General features: G+C 48.4%; 3 protein-coding genes and 3 non-coding genes across 12 annotated transcripts in view; 1 reads left to right on the forward strand and 5 right to left on the reverse strand.

Annotated features, from left to right (window-relative positions):
* Window positions 1-647: 647 nt before the first annotated feature.
* On the reverse strand, window positions 648-719 carry TRNAE-UUC (transfer RNA glutamic acid (anticodon UUC)). The gene has a single exon. It is a non-coding gene; the product is annotated as a tRNA-Glu (tRNA).
* A 441-nt stretch (window positions 720-1,160) lies between these two features.
* On the reverse strand, window positions 1,161-1,232 carry TRNAE-UUC (transfer RNA glutamic acid (anticodon UUC)). The gene has a single exon. It is a non-coding gene; the product is annotated as a tRNA-Glu (tRNA).
* A 1,261-nt stretch (window positions 1,233-2,493) lies between these two features.
* On the reverse strand, window positions 2,494-2,565 carry TRNAE-UUC (transfer RNA glutamic acid (anticodon UUC)). Its single transcript has one exon. It is a non-coding gene; the product is annotated as a tRNA-Glu (tRNA).
* A 1,826-nt stretch (window positions 2,566-4,391) lies between these two features.
* CCDC115 (coiled-coil domain containing 115) lies at window positions 4,392-10,592 on the reverse strand. The gene is made up of 6 exons (XM_053372095.1): window positions 10,337-10,592; window positions 9,643-9,771; window positions 9,296-9,399; window positions 7,383-7,489; window positions 5,283-5,444; window positions 4,392-4,668 (listed from the first exon to the last, which is right to left on the reverse strand). The coding sequence occupies exons 2-6, from the start codon at window positions 9,769-9,771 to the stop codon at window positions 4,544-4,546; spliced, it is 627 nt and encodes a 208-aa protein (XP_053228070.1). The 5' UTR covers window positions 10,337-10,592; the 3' UTR covers window positions 4,392-4,543.
* Window positions 10,593-11,458: 866 nt separating this feature from the next.
* IMP4 (IMP U3 small nucleolar ribonucleoprotein 4) lies at window positions 11,459-25,935 on the forward strand. Of its 4 annotated transcripts, none has more exons than XM_053372090.1 (9): window positions 11,459-11,565; window positions 12,807-12,915; window positions 13,346-13,429; window positions 14,432-14,541; window positions 15,456-15,588; window positions 16,351-16,505; window positions 17,870-17,964; window positions 18,629-18,702; window positions 20,607-21,155. In XM_053372090.1, the coding sequence occupies exons 1-9, from the start codon at window positions 11,563-11,565 to the stop codon at window positions 20,717-20,719; spliced, it is 876 nt and encodes a 291-aa protein (XP_053228065.1). In that variant the 5' UTR covers window positions 11,459-11,562; the 3' UTR covers window positions 20,720-21,155. The 4 variants fall into 4 exon arrangements, with proteins under 4 accessions (XP_053228065.1, XP_053228066.1, XP_053228067.1 ...); XM_053372091.1 differs by lacking the exon at window positions 11,459-11,565 and adding an exon at window positions 11,626-11,818; XM_053372092.1 differs by lacking the exons at window positions 11,459-11,565; window positions 20,607-21,155 and adding exons at window positions 11,867-11,990; window positions 24,832-25,935.
* PTPN18 (protein tyrosine phosphatase non-receptor type 18) overlaps window positions 22,796-27,220 on the reverse strand; it is a 91,223-nt gene continuing 86,798 nt past the window's right edge. For 3 of the 4 annotated variants that reach the window (XM_053372078.1, XM_053372080.1, XM_053372076.1), the window contains 2 exons: window positions 24,820-24,847; window positions 22,796-23,957 (listed from right to left, as the gene is read on the reverse strand). In XM_053372078.1, coding sequence (XP_053228053.1) covers window positions 23,689-23,957; window positions 24,820-24,847 — 297 coding nt within the window. In that variant the 3' untranslated portion in view covers window positions 22,796-23,688. The remainder of the gene's footprint in view (window positions 23,958-24,819; window positions 24,848-27,220) is intronic. The other variant, XM_053372077.1, reaches the window with a different exon arrangement.

Raw genomic sequence — 27,220 nt, forward strand, 5'->3', positions numbered from 1 at the left:
CACGGGCATCCTCGCCTTGGAAACGCGGCCGGGAGAGAGAGCACTTCCGGCTCCCGCCAGCATCCTCCCGGCCCGCGTTGCCATGGCGACGCTTCCCGGGGCTGCGCGTGCACGCGGGGACGCGGGAAAATATTACGCACCGCTTCCCTTTATTTTATTTTGCTCTAACACGCAAAGCGGCGTACAAATCCTGTACATAAAGCAGGCCGGTCCCTCCGAGAGAGGCGCGCTTGGCCGGCAGCCCCGCGGGAACGCGCGCAACAGGAGGCGCGCCTGCCGGGCACGAGCCTCTCCCTGGAGGCCCGCTGGCCCTGAGGAAGCCGCGCGGAAGAGCGAGAAGCAGCGGCTCCCATATGGTCTAGCGGTTAGGATTCCTGGTTTTCACCCAGGCGGCTCGGGTTTGACTCCCGGTATGGAAAGGTGCGCTTTTTGTTCCCTGCAGTCGCCCAGATCTCCTCCTTTTCCCCCAGTTCGTGGCGCTGCTGCGATGGCCAGCGGCAAAAGGCGCGCATGCTTCCCATCGCATTCAAAACGGCAAATAAAGAGCGTTATCATGACCTGAAGCACATTTGATTGGGACAAGTGGAAAGCGGAAGGAGACTGAATTACAAAATGTTAAGTGGAAGAGAAAAACTAAAATTTAAAGCTTCCCATACCGGGAGTCGAACCCGGGCCGCCTGGGTGAAAACCAGGAATCCTAACCGCTAGACCATATGGGAGGCGACTGGCAGAAGCCTCCTTCGCTGAATCTTGTCAGACAAGGGAGAGCAGGTCACACTTTGCACCAGGATGATACTATTTCTTCTCTCTCTCTTTTTTGGAAGAAAAATGGAACAAAAGCATTTTCTAGGAAGATTTCTATAAGCAAGTGTAATATTATTCTACTTCGGGAAAGAATATATTTGTGTGTGTCTGTGATCACTTTTTCTCTTCCAAAACAAGAGGGTGCCATGCAAAGCACATGGGCTGCAGCGATTAACCCAGCATGACCTGCCACACAAACCTCTCACTCTCAGGCGCTTCGCATGTGCAGACACCTTCCTTACTCGCTTTAAACAGACATTTGGAAGACTCTTCTTGCCTGGCCTAAGGGGTTATTTAGTAGCAGATGCTCTGAAAAAAGGTAAATGGTGCAGAGCGGGGGCAGGAAAAGATCACTCTTCCCATACCGGGAGTCGAACCCGGGCCGCCTGGGTGAAAACCAGGAATCCTAACCGCTAGACCATATGGGAGAAGCGCGATCAGGCATCGGGTAATGTACAAGCCAGTCCAGGACAGAGATGCTCACCGTTGCCCCCTCCGGGGAGAGGAGGGAATTGCATCCTCGCGCCCCCTTCATATTGCGAAGGCGGAGGCGCTGCTTTGGCCCGGATCTTAGGCAAGTCACTCGAGAAATCGCGGTGTTTGGGCGGTTTTGTAAGAAAAACTCAACAACTTTGGGGTTTGTCTAAAAGAAGCGCAACAACTTTCGAGGTGTCCTAGATTTTACTTTTTGAAATATGGCAACCCTAAATTATTGCAGCTGCTTAACTGCAGGATTGCTGGAAAATTTGGGTGTCTGGATTTTGGCATTGCGGTAGATGGGGCTGCGAGTTTGCACTTCCCTGTGCCCGCCTGCCGGAATTTCAGGCTGCGCTTGCCTTGCCCTCCTTGCGGGAGTCTCCGGAACCAGCCCCCCCGGGCAGAGAACGGGAGCGCGCCCGCCGGCTGCTTTCGCAAGATCAGCGCCCACCGCCCGGCTCGCCGGCTTCTTCTCCCCCCACCTCTTGTCCTGCTGCGAACAGAGACCAGAACTGCTAAGAAGAGCGGCCATCCCAGCCCCGTTGCAGCCTCAAGCCCAGCGCTCTTTCGAATGCAGTTCAGCAGATGCAAATCCAATCCTCCTCTTCCTGTTCGCAAAGAGCCTTCTATAGAAACAGCCTCAGGAGCATTAAAAGGTGGTGCAAACAAAGGCTGCAATGGCTTTGAGACTTTTAAATTCCCCGAGTGGGGCTCGAACATTCAGCCCCCGGGTCAAAGACAGCAGCGGGCAACTGCGGGGGGAAATGTGGGTTTTTCTCGCCCGAAACCTCTCTCTGGCGCGCACGCCTGAGCGAAGGGAGCTGAAGTGCGACGCCTACTGACCAATTGCGGAAGCGCGCCTTTGAATTTGCCCCCCACCCCCCCGCCTTCCAGTCGCGCGGATCGAGACCGATCAATAACCTCTGCGAAGCCTGCGGCAGATGCGCCGCCCGGTTCACGGGCAGTTGCTTGGAGGCCTGGCAGCCGCCTCGCTGCTCCCCTTTGCTGGCTCTGTTCCTGGAAGGCCAAGGTGGGCTCGGAACTCACTCCAGGTTGCAAGCCATTGAGAGGGCAGCCGCTCCCGGCTCAGGAGGGGCAGCCAGGCGCCAGTTTCTCGATACGTAGATCACTATCAGAAATAAAACTGTTGGCGCGCCGTTTCTTTGATACTATTTAATTCTCCATCCTGGCATGCATTAAAAGAGATTGCCGTTCCCATACCGGGAGTCGAACCCGGGCCGCCTGGGTGAAAACCAGGAATCCTAACCGCTAGACCATATGGGAGTGAGGTAGAGAAGAAGCTTTTGGCTTAGAACCTAAAGAGAGCAAGGAAGTGCAGCAGAAATGGGGAAATCCTCCTTTTGCCAGTCATATCAAGGTACTTGCTTTTGCAAGCACTTCTGCAAACTGCTGAGAAACCCACAAAGAAACCTTAATCTGCTTCTACTTGTTACACCCATAATGCACCAGATTTTCCGATGCTTCCCTTTCCCTCCAGTTGCCACACCCACAACCGGGTCCCTCCCTTGCAAACTTTGTTTTTTCACTCTTTCCTTTAACTTCTTCTGTAAAATATTGGCAGGAATCAATTAGATCATAAAGCTGAGAGTAAACACACTTGGTCACCCCAGTTCAATCCTGGCTGGATAGTGATCTTTTCAAAGCTACAAACTCATGTGAAATTGCCCCTGCGCTGTTCTCTGCTCTGGTTTCCAGTCCTTCGCTCTTCAATTGTTGGCAGCTCTCCCACAATCTTAATGCTTTTCAAAGGACACCATTCACACATTCAAGCTGTCAGTTCTGAAACTATGTGTGATGTAACACTTAAGAATGTAAACATTTTCTGTATTGTGAGCTTATATAAGCCTCACTGTATTCACCTTAATATGCAGTTACATGACTACTTCCCATAATAATTATAACATCATTTCCAAAGTAAGTCTGCACTGCCCCCCCCCCTCTGCAGGGCTGCCCTGAACAGCTCAGCTGGTTAGAGCAGGTGCTGATAATGCCAAGGTTGCAAGTCTGATCCCTATATCCATCTGTCTCAGGATACAATGCTGCAGGTTCCTGCATTGCAGGGGGTGGACTAGATGAGCCTCAGGATCCCTTCCAACTCTACAATTCTGATTCTACAAACTTGAAGTTTATGTTGAGGGAGAAAATGATAGAAAGAGGATGTATCAGAGGCCAAGTAGGATCACTTTCTGGAAAATTTGCAGGAGCTTTTAGGGTAGCAGGAAGGAGAAGAGAGTGTTAATCTATTTTAAATCCATGACATTTTTATGCTGCTTAATTTCAGTGGTGTGGCAAGGGAGGTTTTAAAGCAGAGGTTGGATGGTCATCTGTCATGGATGCTTCAGTTGAGATTCTGCTTTGCGGACTAGAAGACTCTCAGAATCTCTTTCCAGTGCTACAATTATACTCCCCTCCGCCCCAAAAAGAAACAGTATGAAATAGTCCCATTCTATCTAGCATTGGGATGCGGGTGGCGCTGTGGGTTAAACCACAGAGCCTAGGACTTGCCGATCAGAAGGTCAGCGGTTTGAATCCCTGCGAAGGGGTGAGCTCCCGTTGCTCGGTCCCAGCTCCTGCACACCTAGCAGTTCAAAAGCACGTCACAGTGCAAGTAGATAAATAGGTACCGCTCTGGCGGGAAGATAAACAGCATTTCCGTGCGCTGTTCTGGTTCACCAGAAGCGGCTTAGTCATGCTGGCCACATGACCTGGAAGCTATACGCCAGCTCCCTTGGCCAATAAAGCGAGATGAGCGCCGCAACCCCAGAGTCGGTCACGACTGGACCTAATGGTCAGGGGTCCCTTTACCTTTATCTAGCATTACCAAATGTTATGTACCTCATCTCAGTTCGACCTCAGCTAGTGAAGAGGTGGCCCAAAGGATTTTAAACAGTGTTTGCAGACAAGAGTTAATACTGGATCTTTATCTGTTTCAAAGACACCCCCCTCACTGATGGAAAACATACAAAAATAAGAGGGAAAAACCTACAATCATATTGTAATGTGGTCCTGAGAATTATGGAAAAGGCAGGATGAGAGTAAGGCTCTGGACAAGGCTAACCAGCATTTCAAAAAGAACCAGGACACAGATCTCAACAAACAAGGTTTCCAGACGTTTCTGAAGCCCTTATTTATTAAGTACAGCTAAAAAATACATGGATCAAGCGGCTTCTGGGATGCATCCCAATAAATACAGGCCCCATTCTTCTATCTATGCTCTCAGCAGAGAGATGGTCATAGCTGTTCAAGGGCAGCGTTGCTTTTCCCTTGCTACAAGTTTGTGCTTTTCCCCCAGCAATGCATGGTAATGTCTCTGTGTGGTCTCAATGTCACTCTGTAACGAGGCGATTTCTGCAGCCAGTTGAATTCCTAGAACAGAAGAGGGTGAGAGGCAGTTGAGATGATGCATCATGGAAGAGAACCTGGAACATTCCCCCTAAGGCAGGCAGGAGGGGGGCGGTGCCTGTGGTCCCCCACAGGTTGTTGGGACTCCAGGTCTCATCAGTCCCAGCCAACAAAGACAATGGAATGAGGAGACTTGCAGTGCAGCAATGGAGAGCCAAAGGTTCCTCACAGTAGCTCTATGATGTGTTCACTGAGAGGACTTCAGGCAACAGAAAAGGAGATTTTGGGAAACGTGTGTCTCTGGAGGGACCAAATCCAAATCCAATCCCAGGATCACTCAAAGGGGTATAAGTAACAGCACAGTCCTTGCCACCACTTGCGGTATTCAGCTGAGCTAGCTTTCAGTGTTGGGCACATAAGACTTTCATCAGGGGCAGAGCAACATCCCTGCTTGCTTCCAGTGTGTCAGGATCAATGACAACTTTCAAATTTACCCATCTGTACAGCCCCAATGCCTTTTGACAGAAAGAGAAACGAGAGCTGTGCTCTCAGAAGACTCTTCATTGCTCTTTGGGGTACAATGAGAAGGGGAAGGAAGAACAGGTTGTGTGGAGTGTATGAGCAGCCATTTCTCTCACCTTCTTGGAAAGTCCTTTGGGCTTGTCGGAGGCTTTGGGGCACAAGGATTCCAAACCATGTCAGGGGATTTTGATGCCCTGATCCCTCGGCAGCCTTGTGGGAGGCTTTTGGGGGCTGGGCTGGAGCCTGTGCTTTCCCTGGACCTTTTCGCCATCGTAGAACTGGAAACATTAAAGCAACACCTTTACTAGGCAGGAACTTAGCAGTGAGAAAAACACACAACATTCTAAGTCTTTGGTCACACCCACCCCAGTCAGTTCCCTGCCACTGGCCTATTGTTGGGAACTAGGATTTCTCTCTCTCCTCTTCTGTAATTCTGACATTATGGCAAGTAGTAGTAGTAGTAATAATAATAATATTTATACTCTGCCCATTTGGCTGGGTTTCCCCAGCCACTCTGGGCAGCTTCCAGCAGAATATTAAAATATAATGATTCATCAAATATTAAAAGGTTCCCTAAACAGGCCTGCCTTCAGATGTCTTCTAAAAGTCATCTGGTTGTTTATTTCTTTGACATCTAATGGGAGGGCATTCCACAGGGCGGGCGCCACCACCGAGAAGGCCCTCTGCCTTGTTCCCTGTAACTACACTTCTCACAGTGAGGGAACCACCAGATGGCTCTCGGAGATGGACTTCAGTGTCCGGGCTGAATGATGGGGGTGGAGACGCTCCTTCAGGTATACTGGGCCGAGGCCGTTTAGGGCTTTGAAGGTCAGCACCAACACTTTGAATTGTGCTCGGAAACATACTGGGAGCCAATGTAGGTCTTTCAGGACCGGTGTTATGTGGTCTCCGCGGCCGCTCCCAGTCACCATTCTAGCTGCTGCATTCTGGATTAGTTGTAGTTTCCGGGTCACCTTCAAAGGTAGCCCCACATAGACCGCATTGCAGTAGTCCAAAGAGGAGATAACCAGAGCATACACCACTCTGGCAAGACAGTGCGCGGGCAGGTAGGGTCTCAGCCTGCGTACTAGATGGAGCTGGTAGACAGATGCCCTGGACACAGAATAGACCTGTGCCTCCTTGGACAGCTGTGAGTCCAAAATGACTCCCAGGCTGTGCACCTGGTCCTTCACGGGCAAAGTTACCCCATTCAGGACCAGGGAATCCTCCACACCCACCCACCCCGTCCCCCAGAAACAGTACTTCTGTCTTGTCAGGATTCAACTTCAACCCATGAGCTGCCATCCATCCTCCAACTGCCTCCAGACACTCACACAGGACCTTCATCGCCTTCACTGGTTCTGATTTGAAAGAGAGGTAGAGCTGGGTATCATACGTATATTGATGGACACCCAGCCCAAACCCCCGATGGTCTCTCGCAGCGGCTTCATGTAGATGTTGAAAAGCATGGAAGAGAGGACAGAACCCTGAGGCACCCCACAAGTGAGAGCCCAGGGGTCTGAACACTCATCCCCCAACACCACTTTCTGGACATGGCCCAGGAGAAAGGAGCGGAACCACTGTATAACAGTGCCCCCAGCTCCTCTATACAGTCCAGAAGGATGTCATGGTCGATGGTATCAAAGGCCGCTGAGAGATCCAGCAGAACTAGGAAACAGCTTTCGCCTTTGTCCCTACCCTGCTGGAGATCATTGACCAGCACGTATGTTTTCTGAGTCTGTTAAATCTTTGTGACTTTCATTACTATTTCCAACAGAAATAAAAAGGACTTCTTTGTGTTTTGTTTATTTAAATAAAGTATTTGTATGTCGTTTTGAAGGCAAAGCCATCCTAAGGTATTTTTAAAAAAGATATGATTAGCTTCATATACACAAGCAGGAACATTATACTTCAAAATCACTTATGGAACAATCCACTTGCAATGCTTCTAGGCCCCAATGATCTTACTTTAACCTACCCATCTGTGATCCTTCTTTTATGCCTATTCGCCAATTCCTCCCCCCACCCCAAGATCTCATTAATAATGGCATGAATAGCAAGTTGGCAGGGAGAAATTGTTACACCTCACTATAGCTGCAACTCCTAAAAACACAGGTGGCCAGGCATGGGCATTTTGATAAGAGGATCTCTATCCTCAGTTTACTGTAGTCCCAAACATATACCATCCCAACCAGCCTTGTGGTTTGCACCCTCACCTTGCTCACTAGGGCCAATTTCCTCCACAGCATCTGAAGCTGTTGGTTTGGCAGCCTTCACATCCTCTGACACCACATGAAACCCCATCTGACCATTGTCTTTCTTTCTAGACAGAGCAGAGAAACAGCAAAATGTAAGATTGAATCTATAGTAATACAGTGGTGCCCCGCAAGACGAAAAACCCGCTAGACGAAAGGGTTTTCCGTTTTGGAGGCGCTTCGCAAAATGAATATCCCTATGGGCTTCCTTCGCAAGACGAAAGCCCATAGGGAAATCTCCGGGACAGCGGGGAAGCGCAGCGCGTCTTCCCCACTGTCCTCGGACCTCTACCGAAGGCTGGCGGCGGGGCGGAGAGACCTCCTCCCGCCGCCAGCCTTCGGAAGGCTGCTCCAAAGGCTGCCGGTGGGGCGGAGAGACCTCCTCCCGCCGCCAGCCTTCGGAAGGCTGCTCCGAAGGCTGCCGGTGGGGCGGAGAGACCTCCTCCCGCCGCCAGCCTTCGGAAGGCTGCTCCGAAGGCTGCCGGTGGGGCGGAGAGACCTCCTCCCGCCGCCAGCCTTCGGAAGGCTGCTCCGAAGGCTGGCGGTGGGAGGAGGTCTTTCCGCCCCACCGGCAGCCTTCGGATGGCTGCGATCTGAAAATGCTGGCGGGCAGCAGCGAACGGTTTGCTGCCGCCCGCCAGCATTTTAAAAGCCGCCGGGACAGCGGAGACTTCTCTGCTGTCCCGGGGCGATCTGAAAATGCTGGCGGGCGGCAGCGAATGGTTCGCTGCCGCCCGCCAGCATTTTAAAAGCCCCCGGGACAGCAGAGAAGTCTCCACTGTCCTGGGGGCTTTTAAAATGCTGGCAGTCGGGAGGAAAGCCCTCCTGTCCCCGGAGCTTGCGGGGTGGGAGGTGGGGAGAAGGGCTTTTCTTCCCACCGCCAGCCTTCAGAACAGCCTTCTGAAGGCTGGCGGTGGGAAGAAAAGCCCTTGTCCCCCCCCAGCCTTCAGAAGAGGTCGGGGGACAGACTGTCCCCGGACCTGGTCTGAAGGCGGTTTCCATAGGAACGCATTGATTGATTTTCAATGCATTCCTATGGGAAACCGTGCTTCGCAAGACGAAAAACTCGCAAGAAGAAAAAACTTGCGGAACGAATTAATTTCGTCTTGCGAGGCACCACTGTAACTAATTATCTCGTAGACCTCAGAAGAGCCTCCACCAACCTGGTACCCTCCAGATATTTGGCTAACAGTTCCCATCAGCCCCAGCCAACATCCTCCACGGTCTGGGATTATAGCAGTTGGAGTCCAGCAGCATCCGGAGGGCACCAGATTGGGGTAGACTCCCCTAAGCAATGGCAGTATCGCCATTTGGTGCTCCCTGTGTAAATGAGTAGTTAGGCAATAAGGGAAACGGGGGGGGGGGGTCCACGAATGAATCCTGTCAGCACAAGGATTTCTAGGGGTTGCTCGAGCCCCTAAAGCAGATTTAGAGAAGATTTAGAGCACTTTTAAAAAATGTGCAAGCAGAAATGTTATTTATTTCATAAAAGTTATATCCTGCTTCACTTCAGAAATCCTTGCATTGAGCAAAAATTCGTCTTAGTGTCACATTGGATTCCACCCAAAGAAAGTACTGCTGAAATGTTATTGCAAAAAGTAAATAGTGGAATTGCAATTTAAGTCAGGAATAGGGAATTCGTGGCCCTTCAGATGTTGTTGGCCGACAGCTCTGGTCAGCTCCTCTATGCAATACAAGCAGCACAGATACCCATCTAGAGCTAAAATCTGTCAAGGAGAGAAATAAAGCTGGAAGTCACCAAAACCAACAGGAAAGAATACTGGCTGTTCTGCCTCCCCTCTCCTGTTATTTCATAGGCTCTCACTTGCTCCATGGGATTCCACCCTCCAAATTCTGATATTTCCTGCTCTCACCTAGTTTTCACCTGAACCATTGGAGTCATCTGATGTCCATACTGAAGGGGAGAGACAGATTTGTTACCCATGGCATAGCGGGACTTGGAGAGCGAGAACCAACCCTGGGGAAGAAATAACCGCCACAAAATGTTAAGAGATGAGGCTTCTCTCTTTAGAAAGAATCTTCCTCAGTGGGCACCTTCTGAGAAAATTTTGTTCTTGGCCAGATCCCCACAAGAGGCAATGGGCAAAGGGCTACAGAGCAGCAACCATGGAGTGGGGGGGGGGGAGAAGAGGAGGAAGGGGACCCGGGGTGGTAGAAGTGCCCTTCACCTTTATGCAACTCCCCCAAACCCAAGTCTCACCTGCTCTATCAAGTTGTTAAAAGCTTTCCTCTTGGTCTGGAGCATCTCCAGAGTATCAAAAAGGTGGAGGATGACCTGGTCCAACTCCTCACATACTTCAGCTGGTCCTGCATTCTGTGCTGGAGCCATCTGAAATGAAACCCCTGTAACTGCAACTGCATCTGCTCACACTCGGCTCACCTCTTTTGCCCCCTCCATTGCTGTCTGTCTAAGACTAGATTGCAAGCTCTTGTCTTTGTTCTATGTTGCTCTGTAAAGAATTATGTAAGAGGATAGCACTATAAAAGTAGCAGCACTCTGCTTGCTAGTTCTACTGTTTGTCATGTCCTCTGCAGAAAGCGTAGAGCGAAAATACTTTACCCAAGGCAAAAGGAAAGCAGTATGGACTACAACTCCCGCAATCTCTGGCGGGAGCCACCACCAGGAGGGTCACAGGTTCCCCATTTCTGCCTTTGAAGCAACCCAAGTACCTTCTGCACCAAGTGTGGTCCAACTTAATCCTAGGCAGGTTCACTCAGAAGTAAATCCCATTTCATCCTGTGGGATTTCCCCCTAATCTCATCTGTGTGCTGAGCATGGGCTGAATTCGGCAAAAGGTGCATTCCTTCATTCCTTGTTAGGCCAATTACAGTAACGGCAATCAAAAACTGAAACTGTAACATGATGGGCAGTTAGGGGCCTTATCCACACTTACCTTTGCGTTTTTATATATGCTGGAAGCCACCCAAGGTGGTTGGGGTAACCTAGTCAGATGGGCGGGGTACAAATAATAAATTATTATTATTATTATTATTATTATTATTATTATTATTATTATTATTATTACCACACCACCTCCCCCCCTTTAAAGCTCCACGTGTGAGTGCCCCCCCTTCTCCAGAGCTTTGTTCTGATTCCGCTTTAAAGAGCAGGTTTTTGCAGGGAAAGCTCTGGAGCAAAAGCCAAGGCGCTCGGGGTGCCTGCCTCGCCTGGAGAGACGGGGCTCGCGCGGCGCCCGGAGGACGAGGCTTCCTGACCCCTCGGCGGTTCGGCGCTTCCTGCTCACGTGACCCGAAGCGAGGCTCCTCCTCCCTAACCACCATCGAGGTACCGTACAGCAATTCCTCGCTCCGATCTCTCGGCCTCCGTAGCGGCCATCTTTCTTGAGGCCGCGTTCCCCGCGGGCAGCCATCTTGGGCAAGGGCGGCCGCGGAGGCCGCTTTCCGAGGCAGCAAAGCCCGCCTCCTCCTCAAAGAGGCAGAAGCCGACAGCTCCAAGAAAAAAAGCTCCACTTCTGGTTTCCGTTAGGACCCCCTTAGAAAGTGCGTGAGGATGGAAATGCAAAAGTAGAAATAAGGCCGAGTTCGAAACTCCCTCTCGTTTTGTGCCTTGACAAAAATAACGCCCTCTGTCGGTTGACATCCCTCTGCACCTTTTTTCAAAAAAGTTATTTCCCTCTCTCATCGGCTGTTGGAACAGAATTCGGGGTTGTTTTAAGCACCAAGGGGAATGTCTAATTTTGGGGTTCGTAGTTAATTATCCTGGGGAATGGGGCTGTTGGTGAATATGGAAAATTAAGGAGGTAGGAAACCAGGATTTTAAACATTAATTCGGTTGTCTTTCCATCACCCTTGCTGACCATTGCATTCGGGAACCGGAAGTCTAATCGAGAATCCTAAGGGTATCAAGCCCTTTGCTTTGCTACGCCATTGCGCGAGCAGCTTGGCCGCCATCCTTGTTTCTGGCACACCCTTCTAGTCATCCTTCATTTAGCTTCTTTTGCTCCGCCATCTTTCCTGTGGGCAAATGGCCTTCGGGGTTTTCCGCTTGCGTCCTCTTCCGCTCTAGCAGGCTCGCGCTGGCCAATGGGAAGGGGCGGTAAGGCAGGAAGGGGCGAGATCTTCCGGCGCGAGGTGGAGTCCGGCGTGGTGGGGAAGCAGCATGGTGAGGAGCCGGCGGCGGCTTTTCGGGGGCCGCTGGGGAAAGCGCTGCTGGTGCTGTCGGGCGAAGGGGGCCCTGCCAGGCCGGCCGAGGGGCTTCCCGTGGCGCTGCCGGGGAAGCGGTCCAGAGCGGGCCGCGTCCCAGTAGCTGCAGCTCAAACAGGGATCCTGAAGGCTGCCGTGCGGGGTAGCAGCAGCTTTGGATGGCCAGGCCCGCTTGCCCACCGGCAGCGCTATCCTAGGAATCACTCGTAATGGTTGGCATAGCAGTGGGAGAGGAGGAAATTGTAACCAGTTGCTGCCTCGACTCCTCTTCTCAGTTTCAGACCCACAATGACTAGCAAGGAGAAGCTTGCGAATGCGAAGAGCTCCTTGAGAGTGGAACAGTCTGACTGCCTTATGGGGGCGTTGGTTTTCTTTCATTTGCAGGTGTCCAGATAGCTATCCGTTAGGAATCCAGACTGCTGCCTGTTAGGGGTGCTGTAGGTTTATGCATTGGCTTGAACTAGATGTTCTCCAGGGGCCTTTCCAAGACTGACCTTCTGTGATTCAGAACTCAATGGCCACAATCCAGTGGGTGCTTAGGCGTGATTAAACCCATTTTGAATAAATGAGCTATGTGACCCTAATCATGCAGTCTTATGTATGTTTACTCGGAACAATGTTCAGTGAGGTATATGCTCTATAGTACAGTAGATGTGTTTAGGTTTGCAGTAGAACAGTGTCCTATGTCCTGACACTTTACAATATGGCATCGGCTGCTAGGGAATTATAGCCTAAGGGCTATAATGCCGCTTTAAACATAGCCACTATGATGCTGCTTTAAACATAGCTTCCCCCCAAGAATTATGGGAGCTGTAGTTTGTAAAGGGTGTTGAGAGTTGTTTAGAGGCCCCTGTTCCACTCCAAGTACTACCATTTCCAGAGTTCCCTGTGATTAAACCATTCTGGGAGGGAAACGGGTTTCTAAACAACTCACAGCACCATTAACAAATGACAGCTCCCATCATTCTTTGGAGGACGGTGTGGCTGCTTAAAGGCATAGCATAGCACTTTAAATGTATGGTGTGCATGTGGCCATAGTTTCTGCTGGACTGGGAACAAATGTTTGGACACATCCTCACTTGAGGATTAGCAGGTATTTAGGAAGTGATCATCCGTCCTTGTCCTGAAGATTTGTTAAATGGAAAGTGGTGGAGAGAGCGTGTTCTCTGTCGTTCCATTCATACCTTTGTATTCTTTTAGTTGCGCCGGGAAGCACGCCAGCAGCGAGAATATCTTTACCGCAAAGCCCAGGAGGAAAAGCTTCGGGCGATCCAGGAGAAGAAGGAAAAAATTAAAAAAGCACTAGATGGTATGAACAACTAACTTGCATCTGCTCAAAACTGATGTGTGTATGCTGAGAAGGGTGCCTTTTGTGGAAACCTGCATGTGTACAGTGTCTTATAGATGCAGGAGCAGTTGGCCTTTGTAAACTCTTAGGACTGGGGAGACCCACGGTGACTCACTGGGTGACAGTGGGCCAGCTGCCATTTTCCAGCCTAACTTGCCTCACAGGGCTGTTGTTAAGTATAAAATGGACAGGCAGCGGGAGAACACTGTTACATTGCTTCAAGTTCTTTCGAGGAAAGGGGTGACATAAAATAATAACTCGGCTTCAAAAGCCTGTTGAAAAATGTATGTCTTGCATTTCCCTATAATGTATCCCCGAAGTCTGTAATGGTGGTCAAGAGCCCTGCAGCTGTGTCTGCTTTTCGTAACTCCTCTTACCTCTTCCCTTCCAGAGAACTGCCTCATCCCCACGGAATTGCGGAGGGAGGCTCTGGGGCTCCAGAAGGCTCTCGAATTTGATGATGGGGGTGGAGAAGGTGAGTAGCTGATATGAGCAAAATGGTAAGAATGGTAAAACTAATATATCATTTTGCTGGCTTTGAGGGAAGCATCCTCAGGCTGTAGCCTTTACCCTTAGTGAACAGAGAACAAAATGGCAGAAAGGGAATTGGAAGAAAGAAGACAACAACCAGAAGGAGGACAGTGGTGGAATTAGCTGTTGCATTCCCTATTGCGTTACTTCTCACTAATGGCATCTTATAAATCAGCCTTTCTTAACCTGGAGCCTTCCAGAGGATTTGGACTACAAAGCCCATCAGGCCCACTTAATTGGATCAATCAACTAATTTCCAGTTGAAATGTGGCACATTTGAAAGTGTTGTATTTGTCACATTAGCGCAACTTACCTCTGCATCACTTGTCGGAGCCCTGTAGATCTGGATTTGAATTTGAATGCTGCTCCAGAAGTGAATTATAAATGCTAGGGGTCAGCCTCAGAACATGAAGAGGATGAGGAGGACGTTCCCTAGGTGTATGATGTGTTTTCCTCTCTCTGCTGATGAACCACGTAGCCTATCCTTTTCCAATCATTTAGTTTGTGGTTTCCAGGCAACCTTGAACTCTGGTAGAGGCATTCCCAAACTGGCCTGTGGTTTTGTGGTTGAAGACAGAAGCATTCATAGTGGGGTTTTTTGAATTCTATGGATTTCAGATTTGTATACAATAATATACAGTATATAAGAAGTAAATGAAGCAGCTAGAAAAATCCTATAGCATCTAACACAGCAGATTGCAATTGCTACAGCCGGCAGAAAAATCACTAAGTGCTCTGCCAAGACCCTTAGAAATTTTCAAATCATCCCTGAGCATGGATGAACCACTGAACCACTTGTTTTCTTTTTTTAAAAAGTTATTCTTTTCTGCAACCCAAGTTTGGTTTCCAGATGAGTGCAGCTGCAGGGTGTGTGCTTGCTTGTTAAGAGTTCAAAGAGTGTCTGTGGATTTGTCACTTGCCTTTGTAATTTGCCTTGCTGTGCTAGGTGTGAAAAGCCACATGGACGACGAGTACCGCTGGGCGGGTGTGGAGGATCCTCGCATCATGGTCACTACCTCCCGCGACCCCAGCTCCCGCCTCAAGATGTTTGCCAAAGTAAGCAAGCAGCACTTGTTCCTTCTCTTTTAGGAAGAGGTATATGTGCATGTGGGGGAAGAGGGGTGGAAAAGCTATGTGCCCACTATAGGGAAGGAGGGAAGATCAATCATCTTCCTCAGCTTAGTGTTATGCATTCATTGTTTTAAAAGCTTAAATCCATAAAACTTTAAAAAATGAAAGGGAATGCTCAAGGCAACTTCTAGGAACATGACATCATACAACATATAAAAATAACAGTAGCAGTGATGGAACATTGTGTAAATGCAACATAGTTAAACTGCCCTCCCCCCAAAAGCAATTCAGACAGCAGCCAAAGAGCATAGCATAACAAATAACAACAACTTTAATAGTAAATTTTACTTGGCTGAAAGCCGCTTTCAGCATCCTCCTTTTAACCAAGCGCCTAAAATAATAGTGAGAGATCTTGCTTGGAAGAACATTCTACAAAGATAGGTAGCATAGATGAAAAGTCCCTGCTCTTAGTAGCAGCCTGCAGTACCTCATACAGTGAGGAGGTCTGGAGCAAGGCCTCCGGTGTTTCCTGTTTTGGTGATAAGAGGTTCTGGGATCAGTCCATGATATATCTCTTCCAGGTCTAGCTAGCAGGTCTTTGCTGGGCCTAGTTAGGAAGGTTATGTTGGAGACCCACCAAAAGGCTTGAGTGTGAGCCAGGGCCCTGTCTTGGGACTGTGGAGAAGTAGTAACTGAATGCCTCTGGAGTATGTGCAGAGTGCACCTCCTGCTCTCATCCTCTGTGTCGCATGAAGGCTTGGGGATTCCTGGTTAGCGGATGTGCGTTTTAGGCATTCTGGTGCCAACCTGTCAAAACCACTAGGTGACCCTACATCTGACTCTTGCAGGTTATGCCTCCTGATCACTCTCCCATCTCCTTCCACCCATTTCCTGTTTAGGAAGTCAAGCTGGTTTTCCCTGGGGCCCAGCGTATGAACCGAGGCCGACATGAAGTGGGGGCCCTTGTCCGCGCCTGCAAAGCGAACGGGGTCACCGACCTGCTGGTGGTGCATGAGCACAGAGGGGTCCCAGGTGAGTGGCTTGACCGGGGCTGGGTGTGGGCAGGGGTGACGTGGATTGCATCACATTAGAGAGTTGAAACAAATGTTGTTGAGAGCAAATGTTGCTATGTGTGAACTGTCAATTTACCTTTGTTAGATTGTGGGAGCAGTTTTTAATCTTTGCCTATGCAGTGTGTAGAATGGCTCACTTGTATGAGTGACCGGGAGCGGCTTTGCTGGGATCCTGCTCTTTGGTGGTGGCTTCTGTAGTTAGGTGTGTAACTGCTGCTTAGTGGGTAGAGCACATGTTTTGCATGGGGAAAACTGCTTTCAGAAAACCTGGTGAGCTAATGACAGTCAAAGTAGAAAGGATAGAGTAGTAGTAGTAGTAGTAGTAATTAATAATAATAAATTATTATTTATATGCCGCCCATCCCCAGCCACTCTAGGGGATATTAAAATACAATGATTCATCAAATATTAAAAGCTTCCCTAAACAGGGCTGCCTTCAGATATCTTCTAAAGATCCAATAGCTGTTTATTTCTTTGATGGGAGGGCGTTCCATAGGGCGGGCGCCACTACCGAGAAGGCCCTCTGCCTGGTTTCCTGCTAAATGAACTCTGTGTATAAGGCAGTTTTCTGTGTCTATAAGCAGGAGGTAGAACTGGTGCCTGAGCTCCATAGCACTGATAGCAAGGCATTGCCTTTTACCGCCAGGGGATTTTATTCTCAGCTTGCAGTCACTGGTGATGGGGGCCTGACTAACTTATCCACCTTTTTATCACCATGTAGATGGCCTCATAATCAGCCACTTGCCATTTGGCCCCACTGCCTTCTTCACGCTCTGCAATGTGGTCATGCGCCACGACATCCCAGACATTGGCACCATGTCAGAGGCACATCCACACCTCATCTTTCACAACTTCACTTCCCGTCTTGGGCAGCGGGTAAGATGCACTTGGAGGTCAAAATGAGCAAAGTCACTATTTGTGATTGAAAAGTGGGCACTCAAGGCATTTCTATGAATCTAGCGCGGCTGCCTTTGGGGTACTGGCCCCGTTCATATGTACACCATGGTTTAGTTCTCTGTGTGAACTGGAACAAGTCCAAACGCAACAGGCTTGCATGCTTCTGTGCAGTTGGAAGGAGGACTTTAGCAGAATTTGCTATCACCGTCCCTTAATTTCTGCTTGTCCTTGCATGCTAACCAGAGATCATGGTTTCTAAAAAAACCCCTCTGCTCAGTTTCTCAACAAGACAACTTCAAACCATGGTTTCTGAAGTTGGCTTGTTAAACTAACCTTAGTTAGTTAGTTATTTCATAACATTTATACACTGCTTGATTTTAAAAGAATAAAACCCTCAAAACAGTCATTTATGGCACTCTCTGGTTTCATACACAACAAGAAGCCAAGTTTAGGAGAAAGGGAGAAAAGGAGAGGGATGTGGTGGAGAACATGGGCCCAAGTCTCGCTCTGGCCCATGGAGTCTTGTGCACATAGGGGAAACCTTGGTCTAGCATTATGTTCCACTGTGCAGTTCTTGTCCCCCCAGCTCAAATGAAGATCCTGTAGTACAGGGGTTGGGTGGGAGAGTACAGAAAGAGCAAACGGAATGATTGAGAGATTGGAGCATCTTCCATATGAAGTGAAGGTCAGGGCTTGTTATTTTTGTTGAGTGGTAAAAGAACTTGTATATTTTGTACTTGGAAGTCCAACTGAGTTTACTGGCAGGTTTAGGGTTACAACCTAAGGGTCTGTGAGGGTGTGGAGGGACGGCGACCTTCTAGCCTCTCCAAATGCTGTTGCACTCCAACTCCTATAATCTAAACTGGGGGAGGGGTAAGCCAGGGGTGGGGGCCTGCTGAATCCTGGTCTCTCACCCCAGCCTGGACAGGGCAGCTGGGTCGCCCACTTGTCAATCATCTGTGTAGCTGACCCAGCCAACACTTTATCTTATGCCAGGGTTCTGGTGGATGGGTTTGGGGCAAACAGTCTCGTGGGCCTGCAGGCCAGAGCTTCCCCAGTGGTGGAAGATCTTGCTTCTGGGATTCATCAAACATGTTCTGTGGGCGGTTAAAGCACATTCAACACACCTTTCAAGCACATGGCTTTCCCCATGGACTGTAGTGTCCTCCTCACAGAGTTACAGTTCACAGCACCCTTAACAAACAACAGTTCCCAGGATTCTTGGGGGGCCAGCATGTGCTTGAAGGGTGCGCTGGATGTGCTTTAAAAGTACGGTGTGGATCTGTCCCATTTTCTACCAGCTTGCAAGTCTTCCCACATTCTCTTCACTTCTCCCTCCTCAGCTCACCAGCATTCTCAAGTACCTGTTTCCAGTGCCCAAAGATGATAGCAAACGGGTCATCACCTTTGCCAACCAAGAAGACTACATCTCCTTCCGGTAGGGGGAACTTGTCTTGTGTTTCTGCTAGGGCTGGCTGCCAGTGTTCTCTTTTCTCTTCTTGGTCCCATTGATAGGTTGCAAAAGTGTGGGGTGAGTGGGGTGAGCAGTGAAGAGACACTTGCTCTCTTTGAAGTGGGGGGTGAATTGCAAGGGGGGGAGAGGCTGCAGTTCAAAGTGCTGGTCCCCCCAAGAATGCTGGCCTCCAACCTCTTGTCCGCTGATGTGGCAAAGAGTTTTTGTTTTATTGGGGGGGGGGGCGGAATTAAACACAACAAACTGCAACCCAGCAGAGTCAGTTTGAGATATGACAAAAGGACCATAAAAGATTCTAAAAAGCACAAAGTAGAGCAAGGCACAAGTGTGCTAATTCAACAAGTTCCTTCCATAGTCCTCCATGTGTTCGGAGAAGCATTGCTACAGTATTTGCTCGCTGCAGCATATATGGGAAACGAAAGGCTGCCCATTTGCCTAGAAAGACGGTGCATCTGATTTCAGCCAGGTCTCCTTGCGCTGTGGGACCTGTCACTCTTCTGCTCTGTGCCAAACTCTGGGGCTGGCACTGAGAGGGCAGCAGCAAAAAGGGAGGTAGTCGGTGAGTATGGGCTTGTTGGGGATTGTTCCAGCACTAGCTTCTTAACAAAACATGCTTTTTTTGTGGCAGGCACCACGTCTACAAGAAGACCGACCACCGGAACGTAGAGCTTACAGAGGTTGGGCCAAGGTTTGAGATGAAACGTAAGTCAGCTGCCTAGAACACTGGAAGGGCATGGTGCAAATCCACAAATGGAATATAGGGCAAACAGAACAGAGGGTGGGGGACTCCAGGCCCAGGGGTGAATGTGGCCCTCCAGGCCTCCACAGCAGGTGCTCCTCGAGCCACAGCCGCTTCCCAGCCCTGCTCTGCACTTACCTCAGGCACTTTTGCCTGGCTGGAATGTGCCCCTGAACTGCCACCATTCCTCTAGGTAAGTGGGTGGGTGTAAAAATCTCTGGCTGTTGAAATCTCCAACTGTTGAATGGCTGGAATGTGTCACTTAGGGCTGAATTATACCTTCAGAAATATCCGTAGTACAGCCCTCCAGGAGCTGAACCGCTTCCTTGTGCAATTGGAGGATGGCACCATCAGATAAGTCTGTTTTATACAAGAGTCCTTCTGCATAAAGCTTCAGCATGTCAGGGAAAGGCTGTGCTTCCTCCCATTGGGGAACCTTGCCATGCACATAATGGTTGCTGATTCTTTTTAAGCATAGAAGAGCATTTGATGTGATTCCATCCCTTTTTACTTACAAAGTGATATATTTGAGCCTGGAGTTTGGCTCTGACTGGAGCCTGTTTCACAAGAATTTGGGGTGTTGCTTCCTTGCCTCTTTTTTCTTTCTCCTGCAACATTTGAATGCCAAACCTGATTAGTAAATTAAAGTGGCAGGCTGCTGTTCAGCCTTAATTCGCTTCTAAAAGTGTGCCAAATCGTAAATATTAAAAAACACACACCACATAACGCAATTACATAAAAATGATTAAAACATTTACTTTTGTATGCTCTAGAGCAGGGATGTCCAACAGGTCGATCACGCAAGGTTTTTGTAGATTGCGGGTCGATCTCTGGCACCTTTTCCTCAACAAAATTGACTCCTGCCCTCCCCGCCCCCCCTCCACTGTTGTCTGACCAGTGGAGGGGAAGTGGCTGTTTTCATTCAAAGCGATATTATTGTGAGTGACTTCTTCCCTTCGACCCTTGCCTTAACCTCCCCCCCAAAAAACAGAACTTACCTTGTAAGAAAGTATTTGTATAAAAGTGGGGCTTTCCCCCTCCCTAAAAAAGCTCAAAAACTTTGACCTGAACCCCCAAAAAGCAGGGGTAGATCATTGCCAGATTTTAATTCTGAAAGTAGATCTCAGTCTCTAGGGCCATCCCTGCTCTAAAGGAATTTCTTTTCCAGATATTTGGTTGCAATACATACAAGCCTGATTGCCTTTGAATTTAGGTCAGCCATGAGTGCCACTTTAAAAGAGCTCAATGTCACAGCAGTGGAACTGCTGTTGTTTAGACTACTGTGACGCACTTGAAGCATTTTTACCCATTTATTCAGTCACAGTAGCTTTTCATAGTGAACAAAGGTTGGACTCCCAGCCAGCAGGACCAGTGTTCAGGGATGATGGAAGTTGTAGTCCAAACACCCCTGGAGGGCCACAGTTTCCCCCCACCAGAGGTTCTCCTCCATTTACAGAAGCAATATGCCTCCAGGTACCACACAGTGATGGCCATCTCCTTCAGGCCTTGTTTGAGATCTTGCAGAGGCACCTGGCTGGTGGTGGTTGGTGAAGTGGACCACTGGCCTAGGGGAGCCTCCTGTCTGCTCCAGCAAAGCCATTTTTGACTTTGAGATAAAGGTGTGTGAAATGCTTCAAGCACATGGAGAAAGCACTTGCAAGATACGACCGTGGTATTTGCTAGTCCACATTTCTTCTTCCTTGTTGTCTGTGTCCAAATGTTTTCTGCCAAAAGTTTAGAAGGCTGCAGTTGGGTGGGTGTCTGGACTAAGAGGCAGAACTGTGCAGAGTTAGGGGTTGGTGGGTGCTGCATGTCTGCTTCAAGTGGAGCTGGATGAGACTCTAAAGCTGCTCTTCTCTTATTCCAGTATATATGATCAAACTGGGAACCTTGGAGCAGGAGAGCACAGCAGATGTGGAGTGGCGCTGGCACCCATACACTCGCACAGCTAAGAAGCGGAAATTCCTCAGCGTGGAGTAGCATGGACCCCACACTGCCTCTCTCTTCCTCCTCCTCAAGGAGGCTGTCCACTGCCTGGAGCCTGGGACCTTTGTGAACTGGAGTCTTCAAATTCACCCCATAAATCTGTGCTTTCTGCCACTGAAAATCTCCTTGGCCCATGCAGACAAAGGACACAAAAAACCCCAACTATGCCAAGCATTCATAGATTTCATGGAATCTTTGAGTTGGAAGGAACCCAAGGGTCATCTAGTCCAACTCCCTGCCATGCAGGAATCTCCATGACAGATTCCCTCTCCAGGCACAGAGCATTCTACCTGGGGTTTTTTGTTTTGTACCGGGGGGGGGGCATCTTGGAAGCTTGCTCTCTCCTGCTCTGCATCCCTGTTCAGTTGTTTGGCGCACACATACTGGGCTACATATTACAGTGAGCCCTGTCATTCCTTCCTTCCTTCCATCAGGGGAATGGATGACGAGGGCAGCGGTGGTCGCCAAGAGAAGGCCCACTTTGATGCCCATTCAAGCAGTCCTAGAATGAGTGAAGATGGAATCGCTCCTAGTTGCTGTTAAGGAGCAGGCAGGATAGAAAACATGGCCTTGTCAAACCTGGTGCCTCCCAGATGTTGCTGGACTACAACTCTCATGATTTCTGGCCTGATAGAACAAATGGAATTACTTTTCTTTCTCTCTTTGTTCCACAGAGTAAATCAACTTGGCGCAGCTATATTTCCTGGAAATGGGAAAATGGCTAGTAGAATAGATTTCAATGGGCCCCCAAATTCTTCCCTGCCCCTTTGTTTTGCTCTAGTTTTGTGAGATGTATTTCTCATCTCTCTGTTTCACAGAAAATGTTTTTCTTGGAGAGGATCCCAGAGTAGGCAGGCTGATTGCTGGAAATTGGGGATTGTGGGAGGAGTTTTACAGAGTAGCGGAAGGGAGGGAAATTGGCATAGAATGCACCCCTAGGTGATGCAAAATGCTTCCCTTCTGATGGCTCTATCAGCCAATGTGATGGAGTTTAAGGGATGGGGGCAGCAACCACTCCCCACCACTGGTATTTACAGATTTTTATACATCCATCTTCTCTTCCTGGTGCTTTCCTCTAGGGCAGTTAAATCATAGGGCAGGGGTGGCCAACTCTCAAGAGACTGCGATCTACTTTCAGAATAAAAACTGGCAGTAATCTACTGTTGAGCTCTTTTTTTTTGAAGGAAAGCCCCATTTTGAGGGTTCAAAAATAGCTTTTGGGGGGCTTCTGGTTTTTTGGGGGGGTAAAGGCAAGGGACAAAGGGGTAAACTCACTCACAAGAAGATCGCTATGGATGAAAACAGCAGCACAGAGAAAGCTCTGTCTTCCCTTCCAGAGATCAAACAACAATGGAGGGCGAGGCAGGAGTCAGTTTTAGCGACACTAAGGAAAGGGAGCCAGAGATCGGCCGCAATCTACCAAAACCTCACAGGGATCTACCAGTAGATCGCGATCAACCTGTTGGACATACCTGCCATAGGGCATCTAGCACTGCCTACATGGACTCCAAAGTGGCATGGATGTGAGCATCCCAAAGCCTGGGTAGATCAGAGCTCTTGTGTGTTTACTTTCCAGGAAAGTCAGACAGGAAGCTTCTAGTTCTCCAGCAAGAGATTTGGAAAGAGCAGAGCAATTGAACATTCAGACTAAAAAGGAAAAAAACCAAAACAAGGACAGTAACTGGTGCAAGGGAGGAGCTCCATCTTCCTTCCTAATTCTCCCCAGCCTCATGAGTGCAATCTTTTGACAAAAGTATTCTGCATGTGAGAAGTAATATGTTGCAATTGGAACACCCAGCGGTGGTGGTGGGGTGTCCCTAACCCAATGAGCTAATTTGAAGTGCTGGTGCCAGGCCTTGATTTTACCCCCTCCAGATGGGAGAAGACCAAGAATCCCAAAGCCACCAAATGCCTTCCTTCCATTCCTTCCTATTCCATAGACTAGGTTGCAGAAATGACTGTAGTAAGTAAGAGGAGAAATGTAAATCGATATAAGATGGGGCAATCAGGCAGACTCCTGAGTGGAATGGATTTGCTTCAGTGGCTGTTGATAAAAGCGCAATTCACAAATTAGCAAATATTGTTTAATGGGAGGAGGGATGTGCTGTGTTGATATTTCCTGGCATGGGGTACCAGGCTTTAAATTTTGGCGGGCAAAACTTAGTTGGCCTGGCCAACTAAGAGCCGCTCAAGAAGCTGGTGAAGAGAAGGTGGCTGCCAGGTTCACACGTTCCTTAGCTGGTGGATCCCAACATTTCAAGCACGTCCATATCCTTCTCTTCTGGTAGAAATGTCCTGGAGTATAGTGCATGCAACTGCTGCTGCCTTTTGGTCCATGGCCCCAGAGGCACAATTTGCTGGTGGTTATTATTTTTACAGTTATTCCCTAAGGAAGTGAGCAGGCAGCAGTATTGGTCCCGATCTGTATTGCTCAATGGCAGAAGCAGTGTCCTTGTCTCTCTGTCATGCTGCCTAGATGCGACTCCATTCAGCAGGAGGATCTCTTGGTCCCTTGGGCTTCCCGATGCGGAAGTTAAACCCTGGAGGGGCAAGAGGAGATGGACAAAGCACTGAGAGGTTTGTTCTATTTCTTTTATGATTCTCTCCCCTTCACATCTCTGATGGCAATTGTCCTTTTGTGTATTTTAATTTTAACACATGACAGGATGTGGAGAATCATGCAGTCCTCTTGAGCTATATTTAACAACCTCACTCTCCTTTCCTCCTAACGTGGATTATGTTGGAGGTGTTTGTATATCTTGCTGTACCCATAAAAATGTAAGGCTGTCATTATGCTGCAGTTCATGTGCCTGCCACTAGGCAGCTGCACCAGCTCCAGTGTGAAAAAAGGAAGGTGGGTGTCGTCATGTGGGGGGGAGGTAGTTGGCAAAGGTGGTGGCAGAGAGGTGGGGTTGATCAGTGAAGCAAGCAGTGGCAGTAGACCCTAGTATGTATATTGAAATCTACACAGGTGTGTGAACCACTTTGTGTGTGTGTGTGTGTGTGTGTGTGTGTGTGTGTTTGAGAGAGAGATTTGGGTAGGAACCTGGCCCTCTCCACCCCCTCAGTTTCCACACGAATGCACCCTGCAGCACTATCATGACCTTTTGCCTAAAGGTCCCCTTACCCATTCCATTGGCAGAAGATACCACCGCATTTGGGCTACTCCTGGGACTGATGTTGCCCACATCTTCATATTCTTGGGTGGGGGCAGTCCGTGGTGATGGTGGGGCTAGCAAAAAAACATGAGAGGATGTCAATTCTCACATCAGCTTGCCTGTAACAAACACTGGGGCAAACATCATCTAGGAAGCTAGAATATAGGGATGTTCATGTCTTGTGAAAAGCGGGCTGAAAGAAGAGTGCCAGCTGAGCCTTGCAGACCACAAGGAAGACCCACAACTTTCCAGCACCACTTTCTGAGATTTGTCATCCTGGAACGACTGGGGTCGTGACAAACTAGCATTCCAGTATGGCAACTCGGAAGGAGACCTTGTAGAAGGTATCAACAGCTTCCAGGAGGTTGTGGGAAACTAATAAGGCAGAAACTTTAACCCTCCAGTTGTTGCTGAACTACAACTCCCATTATCCTTGTCCATTGACTGCTTGCTAGGGTTGATGGGTGTTGTCGGTCACCAACATCTGGAGGGCCTAGGTTCCCCACTGCTGCAGTGAATACACCCTTTCCTTTCCATCTCTTGGAAGGCAGTCGCTCTCAGAAATGAGTCGTAAGCCATTTGAAGAGGATCCAGCTAATCGGTTCTGTGTAACTTTCTCTGAGCTTGGCCTAACCCTAGTTTAGAAAGAACACAGCAAGAGTCCCAGTGGATCGGACCACAGGTCCACCATAGTCCAGCATCCTGTTCTCACAGTGGCCAACCAACATTTGATGATCCCCTGTTCTAGCACAATGTAAAAGAGGCAAAAACCTATTATCTCCCTTCTCTTTCCACATTGTTAAAAGTAGAAGTCCCTGTACTGTAGATGTTTTTGGACTCCCATCAGCTCCACCCACCATGGTCAGGGATGATGGGAGTTGTAGTCAAACAACATCCATGTTCCCCATCACCATTCGAAAGTATTTTGCTTCTTACCTTTCTTCCCAGGTGATGAACTAAAAACCTAGAGCAAGGGAAGAAAAGAAGTATTTGAAGAAGGAATCTCTCATGGATGCCTTAGCTGGGATTCCTGCATTGCAGGGGCTTGACCCTTGGGGTCCCTTCCAACTCTATGATTCTGTGAAATAAAACATTTCTGCACTGCTCAAACACACTTCATTCTAGCACTGCCCTTGGTGAATGAGAGAGTCACAAGGATGCATTTTATTGATTCCCTTATTAAATGTATATTCCGCCCTTGCTTTTGAAGGAGCCCAGGGTAGTAAGCTCATCCAAAAGAAAAGCATTATAAAAACATTGTTTCATCCGGTGATGAAACAGCTGCCTGTAGATGACCTGGGGCAAGACAAGAAGGGAAGAGTTCTCTTATTCTTAAAATAAGCAGCACTATGGTTAGATCTAGGGGGAAATAAAATTATATCGCTATACATAGATGGAGTGAGCCTTAGTGGGCAGGGTTGCTAGGCTGGTTTTCCAACACCAAGTGCAAAGGAGCAAGGGGGGGGGGCTTGGTCCAAGTGAGGTGGTGGGAACATCAGATGGGCTCTACTGGGCCACATGGGCCATACCAAGCTCCCTGCTGCTTTGCTCCTCCTCTCAGGAACCAGGAGTGACTTCTGGTGTGTCAGCAACATAGCCCCTGCTGCTCCTGCTCCTCCTGCCGCTGCTGCTGCAGAGTAAGAACAGAGGACTTTGCCTCGTTGACTTCTAGCATATTTATGTTTAGGGTTTTGTCTGTTGTGTACCTAAGAGAAACAGCCCAGACATTTGAGCCAAGGGAAGACCCATTTTGCTACAAAGGAAATTGAATTCTCCCTGCTTCTATAAATTAAGGATGCCAAGCACATGTGAATAATTTCTTATTTGCATAACTTTTTATGTACATTTTGGTCATTTTGTATCCTCCTGAAGTCGTGCTTACTATGGGAAATCATATTCAAAAGATGCAATTCCTTATGAGGCTACACTAAATATTGCCTGCACATTTTCAAGCACATCTTCAGTCCCAATGGCTAGAAACTTGGTGTTTGTTTATGTGTGTTTTGTAAAGTGAAAGCCAAGGTTCTTAGGAATCTGGTTTTTTTACATTCAGTGCCAAGTTTTCTCCAGTTTGTTCCTCCAGCTGCACAGCTGGGGGCGGGGAATGATGGATTGACTTTCCCCCTTTTGACTCAATCATAGCACACACACTGAAATGGAGGGGGCTTGAACCTCCCTTTGCCTATGCCTCCATATTCCTAGGGATGCCTAACATGTTTCATGCTCCAGGGTGTGGGATGTAAAGCTGCAGTCAAGTACAACATTCCTACAGTGGACACGTTAGGGGATGTTTTGTCCCACTCGGGAGAAGACTTCCCGTTTCCTCCTGAGCTGGGACAGACTTGAAGAAGGTGCGGTCTGTTGTACTGGCATGGAGGAGCCCACAGCCTCCGTGTTCGGATCAGTGTGTGTTTGGAGAAGTGACTGCTTAGTCGCAGTCACTTGGGACTAACTTCTTTATGGAATAGTTCTAGTTGTTATGTAACCTAAGTCTGCCTTCAGGGATATGCCTGTGAACCTGAATGAATCTGTGAGTAAGCTACTTTTATATTAATTTTTTCCTTCCAGTAGCACCTTAAAGACCAACTAAGTTAGTTCTTGGTATGAGCTTTCGTGTGCAGGCACACTTCTTCAGATACACTTGAAACAGAAGTTGCCAGATCCCTCTATATAGTGAGAAGGTGGGGAGGGGTATTACTCAGAAGGGTGGTGGGAATGGGTGATTGGCAGATAGCTGTGATGAGCCTGTTGACGACTCTTAACGACTGCAATAGGTCTTACAGGAAAAAGCAAGGGGTGAGAAGGTGAAAAATGGCTTTGTCATGTATAATTAATGTTAATCAGAGTCTTGTGTTTATTCTTTTTAAGAGGGATTAGAGGGGATTTTATCAGGAAGGAATCTTTAATAGTAAGACTCAGATGAGTTAGCAACAAGCTGATCGCTGCATAATTTAAAAAGGGGGATGTTTGGAACTGCTAGAATATAGAACGTGCTAGCGCAAGTTAGGAAGGATATCATAAAATAATATATCCTCTCCTGCCTCCCTAATCATCCCCACACAGTGTACTATTAACTTGCAAAGTGTTTTGAAATATCAGGTTCACATTGTCTGTAGTTGTTCACTAATTTTCAAATTCTACAGATGGGAAAATCAAGGCTGACAACTTATCCAAAGCTAAATAACAAATACATTGTAGAAGAGGAACTTGAGCCCAGGCATAGGAGCCAACTCCTAGGGGCCAAAGTCCATCCCCCCCAAAAAAATATTTGAGGATGCCAGCTCCCCCTCCAAGTGGATGGGCATTGCCATTCAAATCGTGTGCAGGCAACAAATAT

The sequence above is a fragment of the Podarcis raffonei genome, chromosome 17 (assembly GCF_027172205.1).
Source record: "Podarcis raffonei isolate rPodRaf1 chromosome 17, rPodRaf1.pri, whole genome shotgun sequence".
Taxonomy (NCBI): domain Eukaryota; kingdom Metazoa; phylum Chordata; class Lepidosauria; order Squamata; family Lacertidae; genus Podarcis; species Podarcis raffonei.